Source organism: Miniopterus schreibersii (genome assembly GCF_964146895.1).
Source record: "Miniopterus schreibersii genome assembly, chromosome: 2".
NCBI classification, from domain to species: domain Eukaryota; kingdom Metazoa; phylum Chordata; class Mammalia; order Chiroptera; family Miniopteridae; genus Miniopterus; species Miniopterus schreibersii.
Genome location: NC_138102.1, coordinates 15353281 through 15376358, shown reverse-complemented (window position 1 = coordinate 15376358; position 23078 = coordinate 15353281). Strand labels below are relative to the sequence as shown.

General features: G+C 39.8%; 1 protein-coding gene across 1 annotated transcript; it reads left to right on the top strand.

Annotated features, from left to right (window-relative positions):
• The first annotated feature begins 2084 nt into the window (after positions 1 to 2084).
• Positions 2085 to 21924, top strand: PPP2CB (protein phosphatase 2 catalytic subunit beta). The gene is made up of 7 exons (XM_081128314.1): positions 2085 to 2528; positions 11213 to 11422; positions 13058 to 13231; positions 14950 to 15039; positions 15152 to 15313; positions 17033 to 17151; positions 21217 to 21924. The coding sequence occupies exons 1-7, from the start codon at positions 2427 to 2429 to the stop codon at positions 21287 to 21289; spliced, it is 930 nt and encodes a 309-aa protein (XP_080984440.1). The 5' UTR covers positions 2085 to 2426; the 3' UTR covers positions 21290 to 21924.
• The last annotated feature ends 1154 nt before the right edge of the window (positions 21925 to 23078 follow it).

The window sequence follows — 23078 nt, the reverse complement described above, 5'->3', positions numbered from 1 at the left end:
GTGCTACATATGAAGAAGAAAATTAAATTCATAAGGATGGGAGTAACAAACCACATTCAAGCAGGAACAAAATTTACTATTAAATGAATACCATCATTATACCCTGAACTGAAGGGTGGGGAGAGACCAAAGTAACATAACCTGTACCAGCACTGTGGCTATAAATTCTCATTCTAAACGGATTTGATTGAACCTAAGATGTCATTAAATTGTAAGATGGGACTCAGTTTCAGGGATGTTAAACTGTGAAAAGTGGTATCTTAGAATCAATGGAATATGATATAATATGGGAAAATGCAAATTAGAATTAAATCAATAATCCAGATAATTCAAGAGTATTAGGGTAAGCACTAAATGCTTCTTTGGGATGTCAGGCTAAGGGTACTTCTGAGGTTTACGATAAATATATAAAGGTATGTGTATATTAGGGGGGATGGCAATTATTGTTTAATTGGCACAGAGTTTCTGTTTGGGACAGAGTTCTGGAGATCATAGTGGTGAGGGTTGCTCAATACTGTGAATGTTCCTAATGCCATCGAATTATTTGCTTAAAAGTAGTTAAAGTGGTAAATGCTAAGACCACAATAAGAAAAACCACCCAAAAAAGCACTGCAAAGCAATTTAGTAGCAAATCTACAGTGAATTGTATATTCCAATTACACGTTTATAAAACACATACTGAAATAACTGGGTCATCTTGGGGCCGAGGAGCCTTTTAAACATCCTTAAAGTAATTGACAGGGTTGGTGACAGTAGAACACACAGGTTGGAAAGCTACAGGGTGTCGTCGTCCGGCTCCAGCTGAGTGGCCTCGGGCCGGTCGCTTACGCTCTTCCTCAGGATCATACGACGAATTGGAACAATCGTAACAGCACCAACTTCGTAAGGTTATGATGAAGGGAACACATGGAGCGCTCAGAAAGTGCCCTCGTTTTCATTCTGAGCTTCCAGGTTTAGCTGCAAGGCCCTCAGGCCAGCCTCTCGGCGCCGGGCGCCCACGGGCGCCGCCTCTTCGGCGCAGTTTCCCCGCCGCCTCGCTGGAGGGCAGCAGCGCCCCGGGCCTCATTTTCCGCCCGTGACTACTTCTGGTGACCGGAGTACTTACAGCTTTCCACACGGACCGCGGCCTCTCACACACCCGCCCTCTGCCACAAAACAAAACAAATTCCTTAGAGCTTTTCACGTCTGCTCCCAAGTTTTTGCCCGGGGAGAAGGCCCGCAGTCCCCTCCAAGCCCGCCTTCCCACAGCCGTTGCCTGGAAGGGATGAGGCACCTCACCTGTTGCTCCCAAACTGCACTTTAGTTTTCCTCGCCGCCTGAGAAAGCAGGCGTCCGGAGCCCGCGGAGCCGACGCGGGGCGCAGACCGCGGGAGGCGGCGGGGCCCGAGGACGCGCGAGGGCGCCGGGAAGCCCAGGCCGGTGCCCGCGCCCTGCCGGACGGGACGCGCTCCCCGGGCAGCGCCCAGGACGCTCCTCAGGAGAGGAAGCTCGGTCGTCTGCCATCGGCCCGTCAGGGAATCCCGCAGCTAGCCGCCGCTCGAGAAACACTTGCGTGAACGGCTTTTAGGACGTTGCGTGAACACCGCGGTAAACAGGCCGAAGAGTGCCGGGGCTGCACCGCGCACGGGTTGACAGTGCGGAGCAATCATCTCCTCTTTCTCGCGGAAGGGGGGCTGAGATTTTTAGGGCCCCACAGCTGGTTAGGGGCAGAGAGGAGGCCAAGAGAACTCACGCATTCACTCAGTAAACACGAATGCTGAGGCAGCGCGCCAAGCCTGGGGAGGCAGCGTCGCTGCGGAAAGGCACAGGCGCCCCAGCCCCTCTCCCGAGCGCCGCGGCGGCACCGCAGAGACCGAGGCGGGACGAGGGTCCCGGAGGAAAGGGCGAGGAGAGATCCAGGGGAGCGGGGAGCGTGGGGACGCGGAGGGAGGCAGCGCGCGGTCCCCGCCCTCCCGGGCCGTTTCTCCGCCGCGCCGCACGGGGCCGCTGCATCCCTCTTCGCGTCTTCGCCCCGGCGGCGCCGCCCGCGCGCCTTTTCCCGGCGGAAATGCCCGGGCGGTGACGGAAAGCCGGCGGGGGGAGAGAGAGCGGGACTGAAGGGGAGGGACCCCGGAGAGGCCCGCGGGCGGCAGGCGGCGAGTGGCCAGCGTCCGGCCGGAGGTGCGCCGGAGCCCCGCGCCGCGCCATCCCACTGCCCCGCGCCCTTCGCCCACTCGCGGGGCGCCGGCCCGGCGGGCGAGAGCGGCGGGGCGTCTCCTGGAGGCCGTGCGCCCGGAGCCGTCCGCTGGGCTGGGCCGGGGCGAGGGGCCCTTGGCCGCGCTCCCCGGCTCCTTCCTCTCCCGCTGGGAGCTGGCGGCGGCGGCCGGGGCGGGGAGCGGCGCCCGGGCCGGGGGTGGGTGGGGGAGGGGGGAGGGGAGCGGACCGCCATGGACGACAAGGCGGTCACCAAGGAGCTGGACCTGTGGGTCGAGCAGCTGAACGAGTGTAAGCAGCTGAACGAGAATCAGGTGCGGACGCTGTGCGAAAAGGTAAGGGAGAAAAGGGGAGAAAAGCGGGAGCGCCGGGTGGGTGCGGGCGGGCCGGGCCCGGGACCGGGCGTGCAGCCGGCGTGTCCGGGCTCCGGGGCCTCCCCCCCGGGCACACCCCACGGCCCCGGCCGGCTCGCGGTACTGGCCCGGAGGGTCGGCGAAGATGGGCGGGGAATGTGGCGCCGGAGCCCCGCCCCCGCCCCGTGATTGACGGGTCGCCGACGCTCTCCTGGGGAGTTACCCCCCAGCGTGTCGCGTGTGGACCCGCAGTGTCCACTCTCTAGAAAGCCGGCCAGTCGGTCCCAGGCAGGCTTTCACTGGAAAACGCGCCGAAAACTAACCTGGATGTCGTTCCTGTTAACCAGCTTGTTACTAAACGGAGGGTTTTTCGCAGGTAAATCGGGCCCTGACTTGGAGCGTGTCGAGCATCTGTTTCCCCGAGGTGGCTGTGATGGGAGACTGATTTCTAAATGGAGGTTCACTTTTGGTTGAAACAGATGGCGACTGGTCTTCACATTGAGAGGCTCTTGGGAGCAAAATGTTGGTTTTCAGAAAGCTTGAGCAAGCCTTACGCTGGGCAACAGTCTTGCTTGAGATGATAAATGGGGTATGCGTTCTTCCTGCAGGGTAGCACTTTTCAGAAAGTTCTTTCCGTTTCTATTATAGGTAATTTTTTTTCTTGTTCCCAAGTAATAAAATATGCAGGTGGTCAACTGTTTCCAGTCGTTCTTGATTGCGATCTTAGCTTTCTGAATTCTGTATCCATTGTTTTCTTAACCGCTGGAATTATCTTGGACTCTCCATCTTATTTACTTTAAAATCTGGAGTTTTTCTCATTTATCTTTTGTATACATTTTTATGTGAAAATGTCCCATATGAAGGAGTAAGGAGGTTATTTGTTCTTTAATACTGTTGGGTTGGTTTGTATTTTTAAGCCATAATCTGTAAGACCTGGTCATTATGTTTGGAAGTCAGGATGCCTCACGAATGCACTGGAGAAGGAAAGATTTTGCCAGTGTCATTAATAGGGCATTCTTAAAAGTAAGCAACTTAGGGATGGAGGAGTAGTAGCTAATGTTGAGTTAAAGTAGTGTTTGTAACAAGTGCCTTTATATCATAAACGGAGATAGTTATTTAAATGGAGAGTTTATTTCTGTAAATATCATGCCAAGCAAATGATATTTTTCTCTAAACTTAGTTTACTTATAGCTTCAAGTCGACATTCACTTTTCTTGTGTGATAACCTATAATTTCATGAGTCTTAAAATTTACATTTTAAATCTCTCTCAAGCTCTAGTATCAAGTGAAATATCCAGCTTTGAAATTAGTTGGGTCAGTTAACCTCACTGTTAACATTATATATAAACTTGAAGTTACGGACAAAGGTGGGAGTCAAATCTGTTTTCCCTTTGACTCTAATATTAAATTTTAAGATATATTCCTAGAGAATATTGTACCACCCACCACTTATTCACACTTGAGCCTTAATCACTTAAATCAGGAGAGATTAATTTTTATTTCAGCTCCTAAATAAATTGGACTACCAATCCCTAGGATCTTACAGGTCTATTTAAGCTTATATCTTACCCATTTTTTTCTTTGAATATTTGAACTTTTGCACTGAATGTGACTTTTTAAGGCACAATCCCCAGTCATTTATTTTCGTCCTTCATCCCTTTGATGGATTTGCCAATGGGATGGAGAAGTATGATAGGATTCCTTTCTCTCTACTGTCCTAAGCAGTTGCAGCCCTCTTCTAGCAACTGTGGCATCCCTTCGTGGTACTTATATTCTGTCTTCTAACCGTAGTCTAGTTCTATTTTATATCTCTTCCCCTTCCTCCTCTTTTCCTGACAAGTGTACTGTTTACAGATAACGAGCTCTAGTAGTCAGCCTGAGGTCAAACCCTGGCTCCACAACTTGATAGCTGCCAGTCTCTGCACTTCTGATTGCTCATCTGTAAGACAGGAATAATACTATTTGCCCATCTTCTGGGATGGTTGTGACTATTAAGGTACTACCTGTGTAAAGTCCTGATGAGAAATAAGCATTAGATGAATATTAAATGAAGAAAAACTAAAAGAAAAAGCTGCTTCATCTTGTTTTAAATTTGTCACCCTATTTTTTTTCAGAAAAACTTGCAAAATAAAAGGTGGGTTGATACAACTTTGCTCGTGAATGTACCTCAGAAAAGGTTTTGTGTGTAGTGACTAGGGAACCCTGACAAATATTGTTTCAGTATTTCTTGTGGTCATTGTTATCTGAAGCACAGAGTACTGAGATTAGTGGCGATTTTATCAAGTAACTTCACTCCTTACTTGGTCTACTTAGTACTTGCTCCACCCTTCCAGGGTAAGAATGGCAGGCATATAGAAAGAATATGAGAAAAATTAAAGTCAAGCCTAATTATATAAATCATCTTTTCGTTTAATTCTTTGCAACTAGATCTTAGTTTAATTTTTTTAACTGACATGATTTTGGGGGTCTATTGGAAATATTACTCTATAGAAACTTACTTTATATGATAGTGTTTTTCCTAAAAATTAAATTTCTATTCTAATTCAGATTATATAAAAACTGAAGGAGTCAGCTGAAATTAAGACCAAAATGTACTGGTTAAAGCCCTATTTTGAGGTACTGGCAAAAACAAAATCCATCCTAACGCCAGTTGTAGAATAATTACAAAAAATATGGGTATGAATGGTTGTGGTATGCCACCTTCAAGGTTAATGTCTGTCTAGAGAAAAATTGCATAAAATAGGAAGGTGTATCTTCTCAGGAGACTAGCTCTTACCTTTAACTTAAATTAGCAGTCCAACATTTGAAGCTAATTGTGACTTTGACTCCCCTCATGTGTATAGAGAAATGACCTGCAGTTCATTCTCGCAACAGTGTTATGCACAGTAATTTTAAAAGATGGTGTGCCTAGAGAGCCAGTCTGGCGCTGTGCAGGACATTCTGTGACTAGAACTATATTTAAGTCCTGGTAGAGGCTTTTTGACCTGATAAACTTTGTTGTTGTTTTTATTTTGAAGAACCTTGGTGATGTTACTCTAAGTAAAGAGGGAAAAGAAACTTCGCCTATTTGTTTGTTAGCAGATCTTTATTCTGATTTACTTTTGTGAGCTAAAAAGATACTATAGGAGTTAGAGGACACCATTCCCAAGACTGCCCTCACTTCTAATACCAATTGCAAGTTTAGTGTGTTCCAGAACCACTCTTGAGTTCAATAATTCACAGGGAGGATTCACAGAACTCACTGAATGCTGTTAAACTCACAATTACAGTTTATTACAAAGAAAGAATATAAGTTAAAATCAGCTGAGGGAAGAGATACATGGCACAGAGTTCAGGATGGACTGGTTCCACTAACCTCCAGTTCCTCCAGAGGTGGAACTGGTACCAGGCCACCTTAATCCCCCATTGTGACTCATGTTAGACTGTCCAGTGGTCAAGGCCTGCAGAAAGACTCATCAACCAGGACACTCTGGGGCTTAGTGGTTACCTCTCGGCAGCTGGGGTAAAGGCCAGACCTCCCTTTGGGTAAAGTTAATTCTTCACAGGTTTTTACCACATGACAAATTTTAGAGGAAAAGAACTTTAATAATAAAATAAATGTAAAATAATAGCAAGATACATAAAGAAAACGTGGGTAGATTTATCAGAGTATATGCTGTATTCTATACTTGACGTTACTTGGCATACAGACACTTGACTGTTGTTGAGATAAAAGAAAGGTTCATTTCCTTGTCATTTAAAAAAAGGTCCACTGTCATTTATGGAAGACCCTTTTAACTGAAGGAGGACAAGCATCCTGCTTACGTTAACCTAGCCCTGTAGAATTTTTAACTTCATTTAGTCTCATGTTTCAGACGTCAGTCTGTTCTGTGGCTTTCTGTAGATTAATTTGCCTAGAGCATAGGAGATAACCTATAATGTTTTATAGCAGATAGATATGTGCTAAATAGAGGTGGAAAAGAAAAGAATTTGTATGCTGACTTCCAAAACCAAATACAGTAACTTTTTGTTACTGTGACTCTGGCAATGGGCATATTTTTCGAAGACTTCTGTACGTATCATCTCATTCTAACAAATTATAGGCAAAAAGAAGAAAACATAGGCTGCATAGTTCATAACTCTTGGAAAGCTACCAGGCTGACTTAAGCAGAGACAGTATTTGTTGGAAAAATATTTGGTAGCCTAGAATCAAAAGGAAAGCTAGAGAACCAAGCTTGGAAATTTTGTAGAAATTAGAGATTAGAGCCAGTCAAAAGTCAAGCCTTAGAAATGTTTTAGAATATTGGTGAGAACACCTGTTGGAATAGAACTTGCCATTGTCCCTGAGTCTTCAAATTAAATGTCTGGGCTTAGTGCATCCAATTGCATAGACCGATCTGGAAATAGACTTTCTTTGTGAGTCCTAACAGTGTATATACAGACTTTCATTGTGATTTTGTTTTACTTATCCTAACATCAGTACTGTGATTAGTGGTTATGATTTCCCAGTTATTATGATTTTTTAAAAATATATCTTTATTGATTTCAGAGAGAGGAAGGGGGAGAGAGAGAGAGAAACATCAATGATGAGAGAGTCATTGATCAGCTGCAGCCCGCAACCCGGGCATGTGTCCTGGCCGGGAATTGAACCCCAATCTCCTGGATCCTAGGTCGATGCTCAACCGCTGAGCCACGCCTGGCTGGGCATGATTTCTTAAAGTGATTAAATCAGTCTGTTTTTGACAGAGGTAGGAGACCAGTGAGAATGGAAACTGAGGCAAGGATTAAAGTACTAACTTTATTTGGGGATTGCAAGCTCAAGGATGTAAGGTGAGGGGGAAAAAATAAGGTGGGAAAAGCTGTGAAGCAGTGCAGTATGGTACATTACCTTGGGAGGCAATTTATTTCCCTGGCTCCCTTTTCTCCCTCTTCCTACTAGTTGAGGTTCATTCCATGGAGAGATGACCAACACATATTTCCAAATTGTACTATCCAGCCCTCAGCACCTTCTCAAGAAGCCAGATCCCACATCCCACCATGTGGCATTCCATCCATGTATTGAAGTAGAGGAGCAACTCAGCATAGAGTCAGAGCCAAGCAGGTCCACAACTTCAGCTTAGACTCCAGCTCCGTGGCTGGGCAAGGGTACCATCAGTGATTACAGCAGAACAGTTCAAGAGACAGGCAGCTCCTTCAGAAAAAAAGAGTTAAGAAAATCTGAGATGTGGTATACAAGGTTGTGTCCAGGTCTAAGAAATCAGGAAACAGACATAGGTCTTTACAAAAACTTGGCAGAGGTGACATTACAAATTAGTGAGGAAGGGATGGCACTGTATAATAAATAATGCCAAGCCAGTTGGTTAACCATTAGGAGTAATAAAATTAAAATGAATTCCTACATTATACCATGCAACACATTACAGATCTGGATTAAAGACCTGTTAAATGTGAAAGCAAAAACTTCTGGGATAAAAATACAGGAGTGCCTTTTTGACGTCTGTTTAGGAAACAGTTTCTAAAACAAGAAATAGTACCCAAATAGCACAGACCATAAAGGGACTGTGAAAGAAGAGTGATAAATTTGGCTATCTTAAAGTTTAGAAACAACAACAAAAACTTTAGTAACACTAAGCAAAATCAGCCCCAGGCTATGAGAGGATGTTTAAAATGCATAAAACCAGTAAAGGGTAAACATAATACTAAAAGTAAAACTGGTACAAATCAATAGGGAAAATACAACCAACCAAGTAGAAAAACTAGTCTAATTTTGTGAGTTGGTATTTCACATACACAAAAATCCATGACCAATAAACATGAAAAGCTGCATTTTAAAAAGTGTCAGAGGTGCAAATTAAAAGATACTATTGCACATCCACTAATTGACAATGGTAAAGTCTGTTGACATAGAGAAATAGGAACTTATGGGTAGAGAAACTAAAAAATCCATGTTTTTAAATGCTCTTTAGATTATCAAGTCCCTGGAGAGGCAGAGAAATGTCTGTCCCTAAAATTTCACTCTCCCACCAGTCTTATCTCTCCTCTATTGGGCCCTGCTTTAAGCTTCATCCTGAGTGTGTGGCTTTTGTTTCCCAGTGTCATTTTTGCTACTGTCACTGTCACTATGAGGTTGCTTCCTACTCTCAGTTTGTATGTCTATATTAGTCCCAGTTCTTACCTCTTGTGCTTCGTCCTTCATGGTTTCCTGTTAGTAATCTCTCTCAGAGCTGAAACTGCCATAAATAGCTTATTAGAATTTTATACACGACAAGGGGCGCAGAATAAGGCCTAATAGACTCCTCTGGCAGGTTGGTGGGAAAATACATACACTTTTATTATATCTGTTTTTATTACAGGCCTTCAGAGGCCTTTTTTTTTTTTTTTTAATTTCTTTACTTATTTCCAATTCTGGGATCTTTTCCCTATTAGGCAAAGTTGCTAAATAGATGAGGTGTAATGAACTTGAATTTAGTCTGTACATTTAATCTGTCATTGTTTATATGTAAACTGAGGGCATTCTAATGGTATATTGCCTCATTAAATATAAAATAGTTGGAATGACGTTGAAGGTTGGTTTATGAATTAGAAGAATGTGTTTCTTTATAAAAGAATTTGAATAATTAATTTGTGACTTTTTCTTTATTAACCTATTTTAACTAGTAAATAAGATTATCTTTTACCCAGCTTGTGTGGCTTGGTTGAGTGTCATCCCATGTACCAGAAGGTTGCCAGTTCGATTCCCAGTCAGGGCACATTGCCTGGGTTGTGGGCTTGATTCCCGGTTGGGGGCATGCAGGAGGTAGCCGATGGAAGTTTCTCTCTCATCAGTGTTTCTATCTCCCTCTCCCTCTCTCAATTCAATAAAAAAATTTTTAATGTAAAAATAATTAATAAAAAGATTATTTTAAAAAAAAAACACATCTTTATTGAGATATGATTCCTATACCATACAATTCACCCATTTAGAATGTATAGTTCAGTGTCACAGATATGGACCTGTCACCATAATTTTAGAGCATTTTCATTACCCCTCAGAAGAAACCCTAAACCCCTTAGCCATTACCTTCTCCCCCAGATTTTCCAGCCCTAGGCAGCCACTAATCAATCTACTTTCTGTCTCTGTAGATTTGTCTGTTATGGACATTTAATGTAAAATGAGCCAAACAAAATATGACAATTTGTGACTGCCTTCTTTCATTTAATACAATTATCCCCCCCCCCCCTTATATCCATGGTTTCACTTTCCCCAGTTTCAGTTACCCGAGGTGAACCACAGTCCGAAAATATTAAATGAAAAATTCCAGCAATAACAGTTCTTAAGTTTCAAATTGTATGCCGTTCTGAGGAGCATGATGAAATCTGTCACTGTCCTGCTCTGTCCCTTTGGGATATGACTCATCCCTTTGTCCATTGTCTCCATGCTGTTCACCCACCCCTCCCATTAGTCACTTAGTAGCCATCTATCTCAGTTATCAGGTTGACTTAATACAATTGTCCCCCCCTTATATCCACTGTTTCACTTTTCTTTTTGGGTATCACAGTGCTTGTGTTCAAGTCACCCTTATTTTACTTAATAATGGCCCCAGACCACAAGAGTAGTGATGCTGGCGATTCACATATGCCAAAGAGAAGCCATAAAGTGCTTCCTTTAAGTGAAAAGTAAAAGTTCCTAATAAAGCACAGAAAAGAAAATTATGTACCAAGATTGCAAAGGTCTTTGGTAAGAATGAATCTTCTATCATGAAATTGTCAAAAAGGAAAAAGAAAGCTATGCTAGTTTTGGTGTCGCAGCTCAAATTGAAAAAGTTACAGCCACAGTGCATGATAAGTGCTTAGTTAAGATGGATAAGGCATTACATTTGTGGGTGGAAGACAAGAACAGAAACCGTGTTCCTATTGATGGCAGCATGTTGTGCCGGAAAGCATTGAGCCTATTAGAAGACTCCAGCAAGGAATCCCCTGAAATGAGTAACCATATTCATGTAACTTTATTACAGTATATTGTTATTTTATTCTATTTGTAGTTATTGTTAATCTCTTATTGTGTCTACAAATTAAACTTTTATCATAGGTATGTACGTATAGGAAGAAGACATAGTATAGATATGGTACTATCACAGTTCCCAGCATCCACTGAGGGTCTTGGAACTTAAGCCCTGTGGATAATGGGAGACTACTGTGTAATGTTTTCCACATTGTAGCATGTATCAGTACTTCATTTCTTTTTATTAATAATCTTCCGTTAAACAGATATACCACATTTTAATGGATATTTGAGTGTTTTCCACTTTTTGGCTGTTGTGAATAATGTTGTGAACATGTGTAAACATAAGTTTTCATCTCTCTTAAGTATATTTCTAAAAGTGGAATTGCCAGGTCATATGGTAATTCTGTTTTTAACTTACTGAAGATCTGCCAGTCTGTTTTCCACGGTGGCTTCACCATTTTACATTCCCACCAGTAGTGCGTGAGAGTTCCAGTTTCTCCACATCGTCCCTCACAAACACTTGCTATTTGTCTTTTTAATTTAGCCATCCTAGTAGGTGTACAGTGGTATTGTTGTTTTTTTATGATATTATAAGGCACATTTCAGGTTTTTTCCCCCAGATTTTCTTTTAATACATAAGTAATGATGCCTTTAAGTTTGTGATAGAATCTTTTTTTAATTGCTGATTTCCTTTTCCTAACAGGCTAAAGAAATTTTAACAAAAGAATCAAATGTGCAAGAGGTTCGTTGTCCTGTTACCGTCTGTGGAGATGTGCATGGTCAATTCCATGATCTTATGGAACTCTTTAGAATTGGAGGAAAATCACCAGATACAAACTATCTGTTCATGGGTGACTATGTAGACAGAGGCTATTATTCAGTGGAGACTGTGACTCTTCTTGTGGCATTAAAGGTATGATTAATGAAATTTAATTTTTTTTCAAGCTTTAAACCAGCAAAAGGCAAAAATAGCAGTATTGCATATCATCTGTTTTATTTAATGATCTATTCTGTTTATATCCCCTCAAAATAATAGTTGATTTTATATCTTTTAAAGGAGAGATGAGAATAATACATTAAACCTCTCCTGCCTACTTCTGGTAAATCATTCTCTTGGGGACTCCATAGCTGAAGTCTTGGTGTCATTTTTGATTTAGCCACTTATCCCTCATGTTTGGTCAATTAACAAGTCTTTTTTTTTTTTAGTCTTTTAAAATTCTTACCTTGAAAAGTTTGTTACTCCTGTGTCTTTCTATTTTTACTATCTCTACCCAAATCGTATCTTTATGACTTCACACTCTGATTATTTTAGTAACAATATTAGTAACTAATATTTCTGCCTCCAGGATCTGACCCCTCCAGATTTTCCTTGCCCTTGCATAGACTGCCAAATCAAGTCTTTTTTATTTAACAGTTTCATCTTATCACTTCCCTGCTCCCAAATTCTTTAGTGATTCCACGTTGCCTGTACACTCAAGCTCAAACTCCCTGGCTGGTCCTCTATAGTGTAGCCTGACTTTGCCTGCCAGTAGTTGGTAGCATAAACACTTTGTGTCAAATCAAAGAATTTCATTGCTCAGTCTGTCTCCATATATTTCCTTGTCCAATTTCTTCACAGGATTACTCTGATTTCTTACCTCTTCTGCCAAGATTCAGCTCAAGTTCTTCCCTGAAGTCTTCAAGCATTTTAGCCTAATTCCTTTATATTACCATGAAACACATTGTCCCACCCCGTATTTATGTTACATAGCAGTTTATTGCCTTCTGTAACTTAGTTCACATACCTCTTTAGTGAGATTAGTCCCTAAAGAGCAGTTTTTTAGTATACTTGTGAAGACCACCTAGCTTTGAGCACTGAGTTTAATGCTGGATATATATAAGGGATGCTTAGTACATATGTATGAATGGAAGTGTGTATTTGCAGCTTCTGGTTAATTTAGTTTACAGAATCCGATGCTTTTCATAAGTTACTAGACATATTCCTAACTAAATAGTATGCTATAAGGTATGTCTCTATTTTATAATGGAAAAGAGACTATTAATACATTTGAAATCTTGCCTAGATTTAGCAAAGGCCTATTTTTGTGTTTTTGTTGGTAAGTACAGTCTTGTGGGAAACAAACGTTGAAAAGGTGGCGGGAGAAGTTAGTCTGTAGAGGAGTTTGTCTCAGGTCCAAATCTCTGATCTTCATTATCCACTCAGCAGTAAGAAATCACAGAAGACGACTAGTGATAGTTTGAGGGTGGAGGTATTTGAGACAAAGAATCCAAGTTTCTTGCGGTCATACAGCATCAGTTAATAAGGACTCTAGTGAGGGTGTAAGTAGTGATGGAGGAGGACTGTACCTGTTTCATCACCATTTAATCAGGGCCTAGTTATGAACGAGAACATCTTTTACTCTGAAAAAGATTCAACATTTAATTTACTAGCAGACAAAAGTTCCATTTAAAGAAATGGGTCAGAGGTTAATGTATTTAGCGTGTCACTAGTAAAAATACGGTTTGTATCATGGGTTTTGGGGTTTGTGTTTTTTTGCCTTTTCTCCAGGTGCGTTATCCAGAACGTATTACAATATTGAGAGGAAACCACGAAAGCCGACAAATTACCCAAGTATATGGCTTTTATGATGAATGCCTACGAAAGTATGGAAATGCCAATGTTTGGAAATACTTTACAGATCTGTTTGATTATCTTCCACTGACAGCTTTAGTAGATGGACAGGTGTGTATGTGCGCTTATGGGGGGGGTGGAGGTTGGGATGGGATAAAAGTTCATCTCCTTGGCTTTTTCTGCCTCTCTATCTCCACGTATATACACAGTGTCTGCTGGTTATCATTAATAACTTTTTATTCCCATTTTCATGGTAATTACAAGCAGTAATAGTGTGCATTACATCTTCTTTACTAAGAAATGAATGCTTTGTTTCCCCCTATAACAAGTATTACAGACATACTGTAAAAAATTGTATAAAAATGAAAACATTCAGAAGTACAAGAAAAAAATTATGTTTCCTTTATCCCAGTTTATAGACGTCATCCCTGTGAGCACGAACCCTGGCCAGGTAGCTCAGTTGGTTAAAGCATCGTCCCAATATGCCCAGGTTGCAGGTTCAATCTCTGGTCAAGGCACATACAAGAAGTAACCAATGAATGCATAAATAAGCGGAACAACAAATCCATGTTTCCCTCTCTCCCCCTCTCTCCTTACTTCCCCTCTCTACCTTCCTCCTCCCTCTCTCTAAAATTAATTTTTACAGAAAACAGCCCTGGCCAATGTGGCTCGGTTGGATGTTGTCCTGTGCACCGAAAGATTGCTGGTTCGATTCCCACTCAGGGCATATGCCTGAATTGCTGGTTCAGTCCCCAGTAGGGGGTGGCCAATCAATGCTCTGCTCTTACATTGATGTTTCTTTCTTCCTCTCCCTCCCTCTCTCTCTAAAAGTCAATAAAAACGTATTTATTTATTTGTTTTGTTAATCTTCACAGGAGGATATTTTTTTCCATTGCTGAATTTTCAGAGAGAGAATGGAGGGAGGGGGAGAGAGAGAGAAACATCAATGTGAAAGACACATCAATTGGTTGCCTCCCACACGCACCGTAGGCTCGGAGAACCAGCAACCCAAGTATGTGCCCTTGACCGGAAATCAAACCTGGGACCCTTCTGTCCACAGGCTGATGCTCTAACTACTGAGCTTAACTGGCCAGGGCTAAAAACATATTTTTTTAAAACTCAGTTATTAAGGAATAAAATAAAATAACATGAATTAGGTAAAAAAACTTATGCTGACTATACCTATCATCAGAAATCCTCTCATCAAAATCAGGGAAAATGCCCTTTAAAACTTGTATTATAACTCTCTCTTTATTCCACATTCCTAGAGGATAGGCCTGGGAATAGGTATTCTACTGAAATAAGTAAATCCCACTGACTTGTATTTAGTTTTGTTTTGGAAATTTTAGCCAGTACAGTGAGCAATAAAAAGAATTAAAAGGTATAAACATTGAGAAGAAAAGAAAAATATTTTTGCAAATATGATTATGTACTCAGAAGAATCAAAGAAAACTGAAAAACTGTTGGGACCAATAACAGGAACCTGTAGGGTCTTTGTTTTAAGAGAAAAAAGTTTTGTACATTAGCACCAATAGAAAATGCAATCATGGGTCACAAAGATAGAGATCCCATTCACCAGAGAAGGGGGAAAAACACTGTATAAAATATTTGGGATTATAAAGAAGAGACAAAGTATATTTAAATATTAACAGCTCTCTCTGATGTGATTTTTGTTTCCTTTTTCATTGTATCTTACACATTCTCCAAGGTGAATATTTTGAAACTTTATTTTGAAAAGAGCTATTAGGATTGATATTTATAATCATTGTTTACTTTTCATTAATTTTTAATAATTAATACATTTATTTTCTTTATAAATTCATAAACAGATATTCTGCCTCCATGGTGGCCTCTCTCCATCCATAGATACACTGGACCATATAAGGGCCCTGGATCGGTTACAAGAAGTTCCACATGAGGTAAACTTAGTTTAGGTTAAAAGGAAAAGAAACATAACCACATTATAGTAACAGTTAGTTAGTTAAATATAAATGCTGATAATTTATAACATGTATGTACTTTCTTGGCCAGGGCCCGATGTGCGATCTGTTATGGTCAGATCCAGATGATCGTGGTGGATGGGGTATTTCACCACGTGGTGCTGGCTACACATTTGGACAAGACATTTCTGAAACATTTAATCATGCCAATGGCCTCACCCTGGTTTCCCGCGCTCACCAGCTTGTAATGGAGGTATGTCGTTTTCCATCGGGGTGTGCTCTTCATTTCTGATACATACGTGTCTGTAATAAAGCCTTCATGACTTAAATAGCAGAAGCATGCCTCACCACTATGTAAGTGAAAGGAGAAGAAACTTGGCTGGCTTTTGCAAGTGGGGAAAGTACTAGTTTGCTATAGCAAAATTATAACTCACTTCTCAAGTTAATTTAGCCTTAGAGAAAAATTACAAAAATAATACCAAATAACTCCTTTGTGTCCTAAAGTCAGATTCCTCAAATACTAATAGTTTAATATTTGCTTTATCATTCTGTTTCTCTCTTCCTACCCCCTTCCCTTCCACACGTTACTTTCTTTTGAACTGCTTGAATGTCAGTTCCACACATTACTTTCTTTTGAACTGCTTGAATGTCAGTTACATGATGCTCCTTTACCCCCAAATTTTCATGTGTATTTTGTAAAAATAAGGACTTTTCTCTTCCATAACCACAGTATACTTATCATAGTCAATAAATTTGCATTGATGTAGTACTATTATCTAACCTATTATCTAACCTAAACACTTTATTCAAATTTTAATTATCTCACTAATGGCCTTAATCGCAAAATGTAATTGTGTGTGTGTGTGTATGTATAATCTAGTTGAGGATTGTGCTGCGTTCAGTCTCCTTTGATGTGGAAACAATTCCTCAGATTTTCTTTGTTTTACATAATCTTGACATTTTTGAAAAGTACAAACAATTTTATTTTTTATAAATAGTTTTCTTGTGGTTATAGATTCAGGGTGTGCATTTTTGGCAGATATACTACATAATGATGTGTCCTTTTCAGTGCATTATATCAGGGATCATGAAATTTATTTATCCCCCTGCTAGTTGGATCACTTAGTTAAGGTGAAGCCTGCAGGATTTTCTATTATGATGTTACTGTTTTGTAAATACGAATGGAATATAAATAGAATATAATCCTTCCAAACCAATAGAGAGTGGCTTCAAAATGAGAGAAAACTTCACAAGCCCTGTAAAGGCAAGAGGAGGACTGAGAGCATAATAAAGAACATAAGTTCATATGATAAAATTAAATTTAATTATATCAGTAATCATAAAAAATGTTAAATTGATGAAAATTTTTATTTCCTTAAAAGGTAGGACTCAAATTAGATAATCAAAATTCAGCTATTATTTGGGATTTATATAAAACACAATGACACCACAGACTAGAAGTAGAGGGATGGAAAATGGTATGCAGGTATATCAATTAGATAATTGTCCAAAATACAGCTAATAAGAATCAGAATAGGCTCAGAGATGAAAAGTATAATTAGAAATGAAAACAGGTTACTACTGGAGAAAACTAGCCCAGTTCTCTGGGAGGAAATAATTCTAAATTTGTATTTACCTAATAATAGATTTAAAATATACAAACAAAAACTGACAAGAGAAAAATTAAGAAATTTACCATGATGGTGGGAGAAATTGAGTACACACCATAGCCAAGATTGCAAGCATAGATTAAGCCAGAACAATGCATTTACTGAGCTCCATGCAATAATGAAACCCTGTGCCCAACAGTTGAATATTCTGGGCAGGCGCACAAGATTAATGATAGATACTATATAAAGTAACTTAGAAGACTGCACTTCCACAGAAAATATTTGTAATTTTTAAGTTTAAACTTCTCTGTGTCAAGATTATAGTTTTATAGTGAAATACTGATTTTTTTTTAATGTTGCAGGGATACAATTGGTGTCATGATCGGAATGTGGTTACCATTTTCAGTGCACCCAATTACTGTTATCGCTGTGGGAACCAGGCTGCTATCATGGAATTAGATGACACTTTAAAATATTCCTTGTAAGTAACTTTCAATTTTAATTGTATATAATCACTTTTAGAAGGAAAATTAAAAATGTAGATTTTTAAAATGGCAGGTAGAGGATTTCCGCTTCTGGAATAATGGGAATGAGGAATGTGACAAACCCTCTCCCCAGTAAAAATAACTATTTAACTAGAGAAAATTATTTTAAACAAGTATTTCAAATTTTTGGAAACTGTTCTAAGTATATACAGCAGATAGAGAAACACTTATTCTAGAAAATCTAAATCTCAGTAATAAGAGCTGGAGTTTGTGAAATTTGAGCTACAATGGACTACCTTCCCCTAGTCATAGATCCCCTGTATGGAAACTACAGTAGGCAGTTGGACAAGAAGATGAGGGCTTTTCCCCTTCTCTAGCTCCTAGTATAGGGATATGGTTTCACCCGGGGGGGGGGGGGGGTGTCTGTGCCAGCATATCACACCTACCCCAGTCCTGGGTTACAGAAGCTCTATTCCTGGTGGGTACAATCAAGCAGGCTGAGATTCCCTTCCCCTATCTAGCTTCTAGGGTGGAAGCTCTATTCCAGGAGTTCATGGCAGGCAGGGAATGCTGGGTCCCCAGTGTTCTTCCAGCTCCTGGAAGAATAGGAGGGTGTCACTAGAAAGTGGGTGAAGGGTGGTCAAAAGGTACAAACTTCTAGTTGTAAAGGAAATAAGTTTGAGGGTGTGTAATGTACACCGTGGTGACTAGTTAATACTGTACTGTATATTTGAAAGTTGCTGAGAGAATAGATCTTCAGAGTTCTCATTACAAAAAATACTTTGTAACTGTGATGGTGGATTTTAACTAGACATACTGTGGTGATCATTTAGCAGTGTGTATGTGTGTCAAATCATGTGTATGCCTGAGAAAAACATGTGTCAGGTATATATCAATTTAAAAAAAACAAAAACAGGTAATAGGACCTAGTGCATGCACACTAGCTTCAGCAAAAATTAAAATAAAATAATGAGGGGAGGGGGAAACAGCTCCAAAGCAGTGGCATAGAGGTTCTATTGAGGGTGGGAGGTGGAACAAAAAGTTCCTCAGCTCTGCCTGAGGGGACTGGTCTTACATGGAACAGAGGGTGGAGAACTCCAAGCCTAAGTATTTGTTGAAAACAGTGAGTATCATTGGTAGAGACCAATTAAGAGGGCTCTTGTCTCTCTCATGATACTAGTAGCATCAAGCAAAAGAGCAGAGCAAGGAGAAGTTTAACAGAAAAATAGTGAACAAAAAGGAACAGCCTCAGAAATGTGGGACACATTTAAGCACATCAATATGAGTGTGAAGTGTACCGGAGTTCCAGGAGAGAAAAGGGAAACGGGGGCAGAAAGGATATTTGAAGAAATCATGGCTGAAACGTCTCAGATTTAATGATAAATATGAATTTGCACATCCAACAAGCTCAACTAATATAACTTGGATATATTAAAAGAAATCCGTACCCAGACACGTCATAGTTAAAATGCTGAACATCTAAAAGAAAAAAGGTTGAAAGCTGTAAGAGAAAAATGACTTGCAAAGGGAACCTGGATAGGATAATCAGCTGACATCTCATCAGAAAGGCAGTGTATTCATGCAGAGTGCTGAAAATAAAAACTCAGCCAAGAATCTTACATACAGCAAAACTTCAGAATGAATGCAAAAGAAAAATGTTCCCACATGAGCAAAATGGAGAAAATTCAATGCTAGCAGACCTGCCAAGAGGATCTACTTCAGGCTGAAAGCATATGACACCAGGAAGTAAATAAATGCACATGCACGTGCACCATGGCAGTTGTAAAAGACAGCACAGTTGCAGCTTTCTTAACTGATTTAAAACCAGTTGCATTACACAATATGGGTACATTTGTAGTACAGTTGAACTTATGGGAAATGTAATATGTACAAGCGTGGTATATTTGACAGTAACAGTACAGAGGAGAAGGGTGGAAACAAAGCTTAAGTAAAGAAGTGACCCTAGGTGGTAACTTGAATCCTAAGGAAGTATATGAGGAAAATAAAAATGAGGTTAATATAACAAAATCTATAAATGTATACTTGCTCTCCCTTCTCAGGTTTAAGGTCATAAGATTCTGTAAAATTATAATAAGTATTTTGGGGTTTGTAACATACATAGATGCACTCGAATTAAGTTAATATAAATCTGAAGTAGAATTTCATGTTAACTTGTGTATTGTAAGCTCTAGAGCAACCACTAATTAAAATAATTTTTAAAAGTAATTGTAAAGTTATTAAAGGAACTTAAATGGTACACTAGCAATATCCTTTCAGTGAAAAAAAAAGCAGTTAAAGCAGGAACCAAGAAACGAAGACATTTTTTGAATCACAGGTGTAAATTCAGTCATATCAGTAATGTTGATTTCAAAACAAAAATTATTACTAGACATGAATAAGGACATTTCATAATGATAGAAGAGTCTCACCAACTATAAACCTGCACTTAACAGCAGAGTGCTAGAATATATGGAGCAAAACTAACAGAGTCTATGAAGGCCTAGACAATTCAGCAATCATTGGAGGCTTTATTATGCCACTTTCAATAATAAAACTAGGCAGAAGGTCAACAAGGAAATAGAAAGCTTGAGGAACACTATAAACTATACCTAACATCTACAGGACACCCCACCACCAACAGCAGAATACTGAGTCTCCTCAAATGCACCTGGGACATTCTCTAAGATTGACTATATGCTAGGCTGTAAACCAAGCCTCAGTTTAAGAAGACTGGAATCATACAAAGTACGTTCTCCAAACACAATGGAATGAAATTAGAAATCAATAACAGAAGGAACTCTGGAAAATTTATAAATATATGGAAATTAAAACACTCTTAAATAACCTGAGGGTCAAAGAAGAAATCACAGGGAAATTAGAAAATACTTTGAGATGAATGAAAGTGAAAACAGAATGGACCAAAACTTAGGGGATGCAGCGAAAACAAACAGAAAATCAGCTAAACTGAAAGTTGATTGATTTCAACAAAAATGTTGACTAATTTTAACAAAAGAATGACTGGCCAAGAAAATAAGAGTGAAGACATGTTACCAAAACCCCTACAGACCTTACTGCAGTAAGAGGAAACATAAGGGAATACAGTGAATAACTGGAGGGCAACACTGGGCAACTTGAATGAAATGGGAAAATTCTAGAAATACAGAAGCTACCAAAACTGACTCAGAAATAGAGTATCTAAACAGACCTGTAACAAGTGAAGAAATGGCATTCATAATTTTAAAACTTCCTACAAAGAAAAACCCAGGCCCCATTGGCTTCTCTGTGGAACTGACCAAATATTTAAAAAGGAATTAACACCAGTCCTTCACAAACACCTACAAAAAAGAGAGGCAAAAAAGAGAGGCATTACTTCCCAACTCATTCTTTGAGGCCTGCATAACCCTAATACCAAACCAAAGACATTTGAAGGAAGCTACAGATGAATACTGTTAATGCATTTAGATGTAAATGTCTGCAACAAAATATTAGCAAACCGAATCCAGCAGTGTATAAAAAGGATGGTACACCATGGCCAAGTGGGATTTATCCCAGGAATGCACAGTTGGTTCAGAACATGAAAATCAATCAGTATAATAAACTGTATTAATAGAATAAAGGACAAAAACCACATGATCTCAGTAAAGCCAGAAAAGGTACTATCAAAACCTGGCACCCTTTCATAATAAAAATACTCAGTAAGCAAGTCAGAGAAGGGACCTTTCTCATCCTGATAAAGGGCATCTACAGTAAACCTGTAATTAACATCATTCTTGATAGTAAAAGACTGAATACTTCTCCCTGAAGTCTAGCATAAAACAAGCACGTCTGCTCTGCCTGCTTCCATTTAACTGACAAGAATATTGCAAACCTTTTATGCCAGGCACTGAATCGGACATTTTATCTGCTTAAATTTTCCCCATAGCTCTGTGAGGTAGTTTCATGGAGAACACCTACTGTGACTTGTCCATTCTGGTTATAACATTGATTTGTTTACTTATAATTTCAAATCCTTTAACTATCGGGTTTTTGTTTTTGTTTTGTTTTGTTTTTGCCATTTATAGCCTTCAGTTTGACCCAGCACCTCGTCGTGGAGAGCCTCACGTTACCCGGCGCACCCCAGACTACTTCCTATAAATTCCTCCTGGGAAAACCTGCCTTTGTATGTGGAAGTATACTGGCTTTTTAAATATCTATATGTATTTAGAGATGAAACAAGCAACAGTAACCTAAGTGTATCTGTAACAAATTGGGATGTCTTGGCATTAAACTATATCATGGACCAAAATGTGCCATACTAACTGGTGACGAGCACTTAGCACAGTGACGAGCATTGAGACTGAAATTTAGTACAGTGCTAGCTCAGTCAGTCTTAACAGTTTGCCTGCTGTATATGTAGTAACCATTTTCCTCTGGACTATTCAAGCAAAAACGTAACTAACCCCTTCATCTCCTTTTGCACTCCTTCGGAAAGTTTAGTTTTAGTGTTTAACTGGCATGGACTAATAGAGTTGGAGTTTTATTTTTAAGAAAAATTCACAAGCTAACTTCCACTTAATCCATTACCCTTTATTTTATTGAAATGTATAATTAACTTAACTGAAGAAAAGATTCTTCTTGGGAGTATGTTGTCATAACATTTAAAGAGATTTCCCTTCATTTAAACTGAATTACTGTTTTGTGTTGGTCTGCATATTTCTGTATGTTTGTCACGACAGTGCTTGCATCCTATTTGGTGTGCTGAGCAAATAAACTCATTTTAAACAAAAACATTGATTGTGGTACACTTGAAAGTTTTATTTTGAAATTTGATATAAAATCTTGACTTGTGAATAGTTGTGCTGAGGTAATTTAATGTTCTTTGTATAGGGCTTATTTTCATATGGAAAAATTCAAATAGTACCTGGTGTCTTTTAGACCCTAAAAAAGCCATTTTTATTTCTGAACATTTCATTAGGCAGTTTGTGTTAATGTATTCATGTTTTTAACTGTGGATTGTGTACTAAAACTGTAGAATGTTAGATAGCTGGGAAGGATGTTTTTATTTTCCCCTCCCTCTATCCTCATGAGGATATGGCTCTCACTGATTTCAGAGAGACAGGGAGGGGGAGAGAGCAAGAAACACCAACGTGAGAGAAAACATCAACCGGCTGCCTCCTGCACGTGTCCTGACCCCAGACCCCTGACGGGGGGATCGAACCTGCATCTCGGGCATGTGCCCCGACCAGGAATCAAACCCGCAACCCTTCGGAGTAAAAGCCCAAAGCTGCTGTACTTTTAGAACTTACTATTTTTAGGACATCAAAGTCAGCGGGCAGAACAAGGAACTGATTAAGGCTAGCTCTCTCCCCCGCCCCCTTATAAAGGGGAATGTCATATTTCTTTTACAGTTTCCTTCAGATAGGGATGGCTTTTATGCTGCTTTTTTTCTCCCTAAAATACCCCTTAGTGTTGCTGTCATTGTAGTAGAAGAATCTGAAATGACATGTTTTGATAGCAGGCAGCTATTGTGTTACGAAATTCAAATGAACACAGCTCCCACCTGAGTCAATGACAGTTTACAAAGTAGAGCAGGAACAGACGAAGAGTATTGAAACGAAGGGAAATTCTCTAAGGATATGCGGCTTGTGTGCTAGAGGTATATAGTTATACAGTGCACTCCTGAGCATTTGGACTGTGCTATTCTTAAATACTCAATTCTGAGTATTTTAAATACTCAATTCTTAGTATACTGAAGACGTAGGTCTTTAACATTTTTCAGTTTTACTCTTTCACTGAAGTATATTATTAAAAACAATAATAAGCTAAGTTAAAATAGGATTTAAGTTTGTTTTCCCTGGGGCTCTTTAAAAGCTATTTTAAATCAGTTTTATCACTTGACAGATTTACAGGTCTGCTCCTTTTTTATCTTAAGCCTGTTATCTTG

Excerpts from the sequence above, each read along its gene's own strand:
- PPP2CB (XM_081128314.1), top strand. The coding sequence starts at position 2,427 with ATGGACGACAAGGCGGTCACCAAGGAGCTGGACCTGTGGGTCGAGCAG. Across the intron at positions 2,529-11,212 it reads TGCGGACGCTGTGCGAAAAG|GCTAAAGAAATTTTAACAAA; the intron begins GTAAGGGAGAAA and ends TTTTCCTAACAG. Across the intron at positions 15,314-17,032 it reads CTCACCAGCTTGTAATGGAG|GGATACAATTGGTGTCATGA; the intron begins GTATGTCGTTTT and ends TTAATGTTGCAG.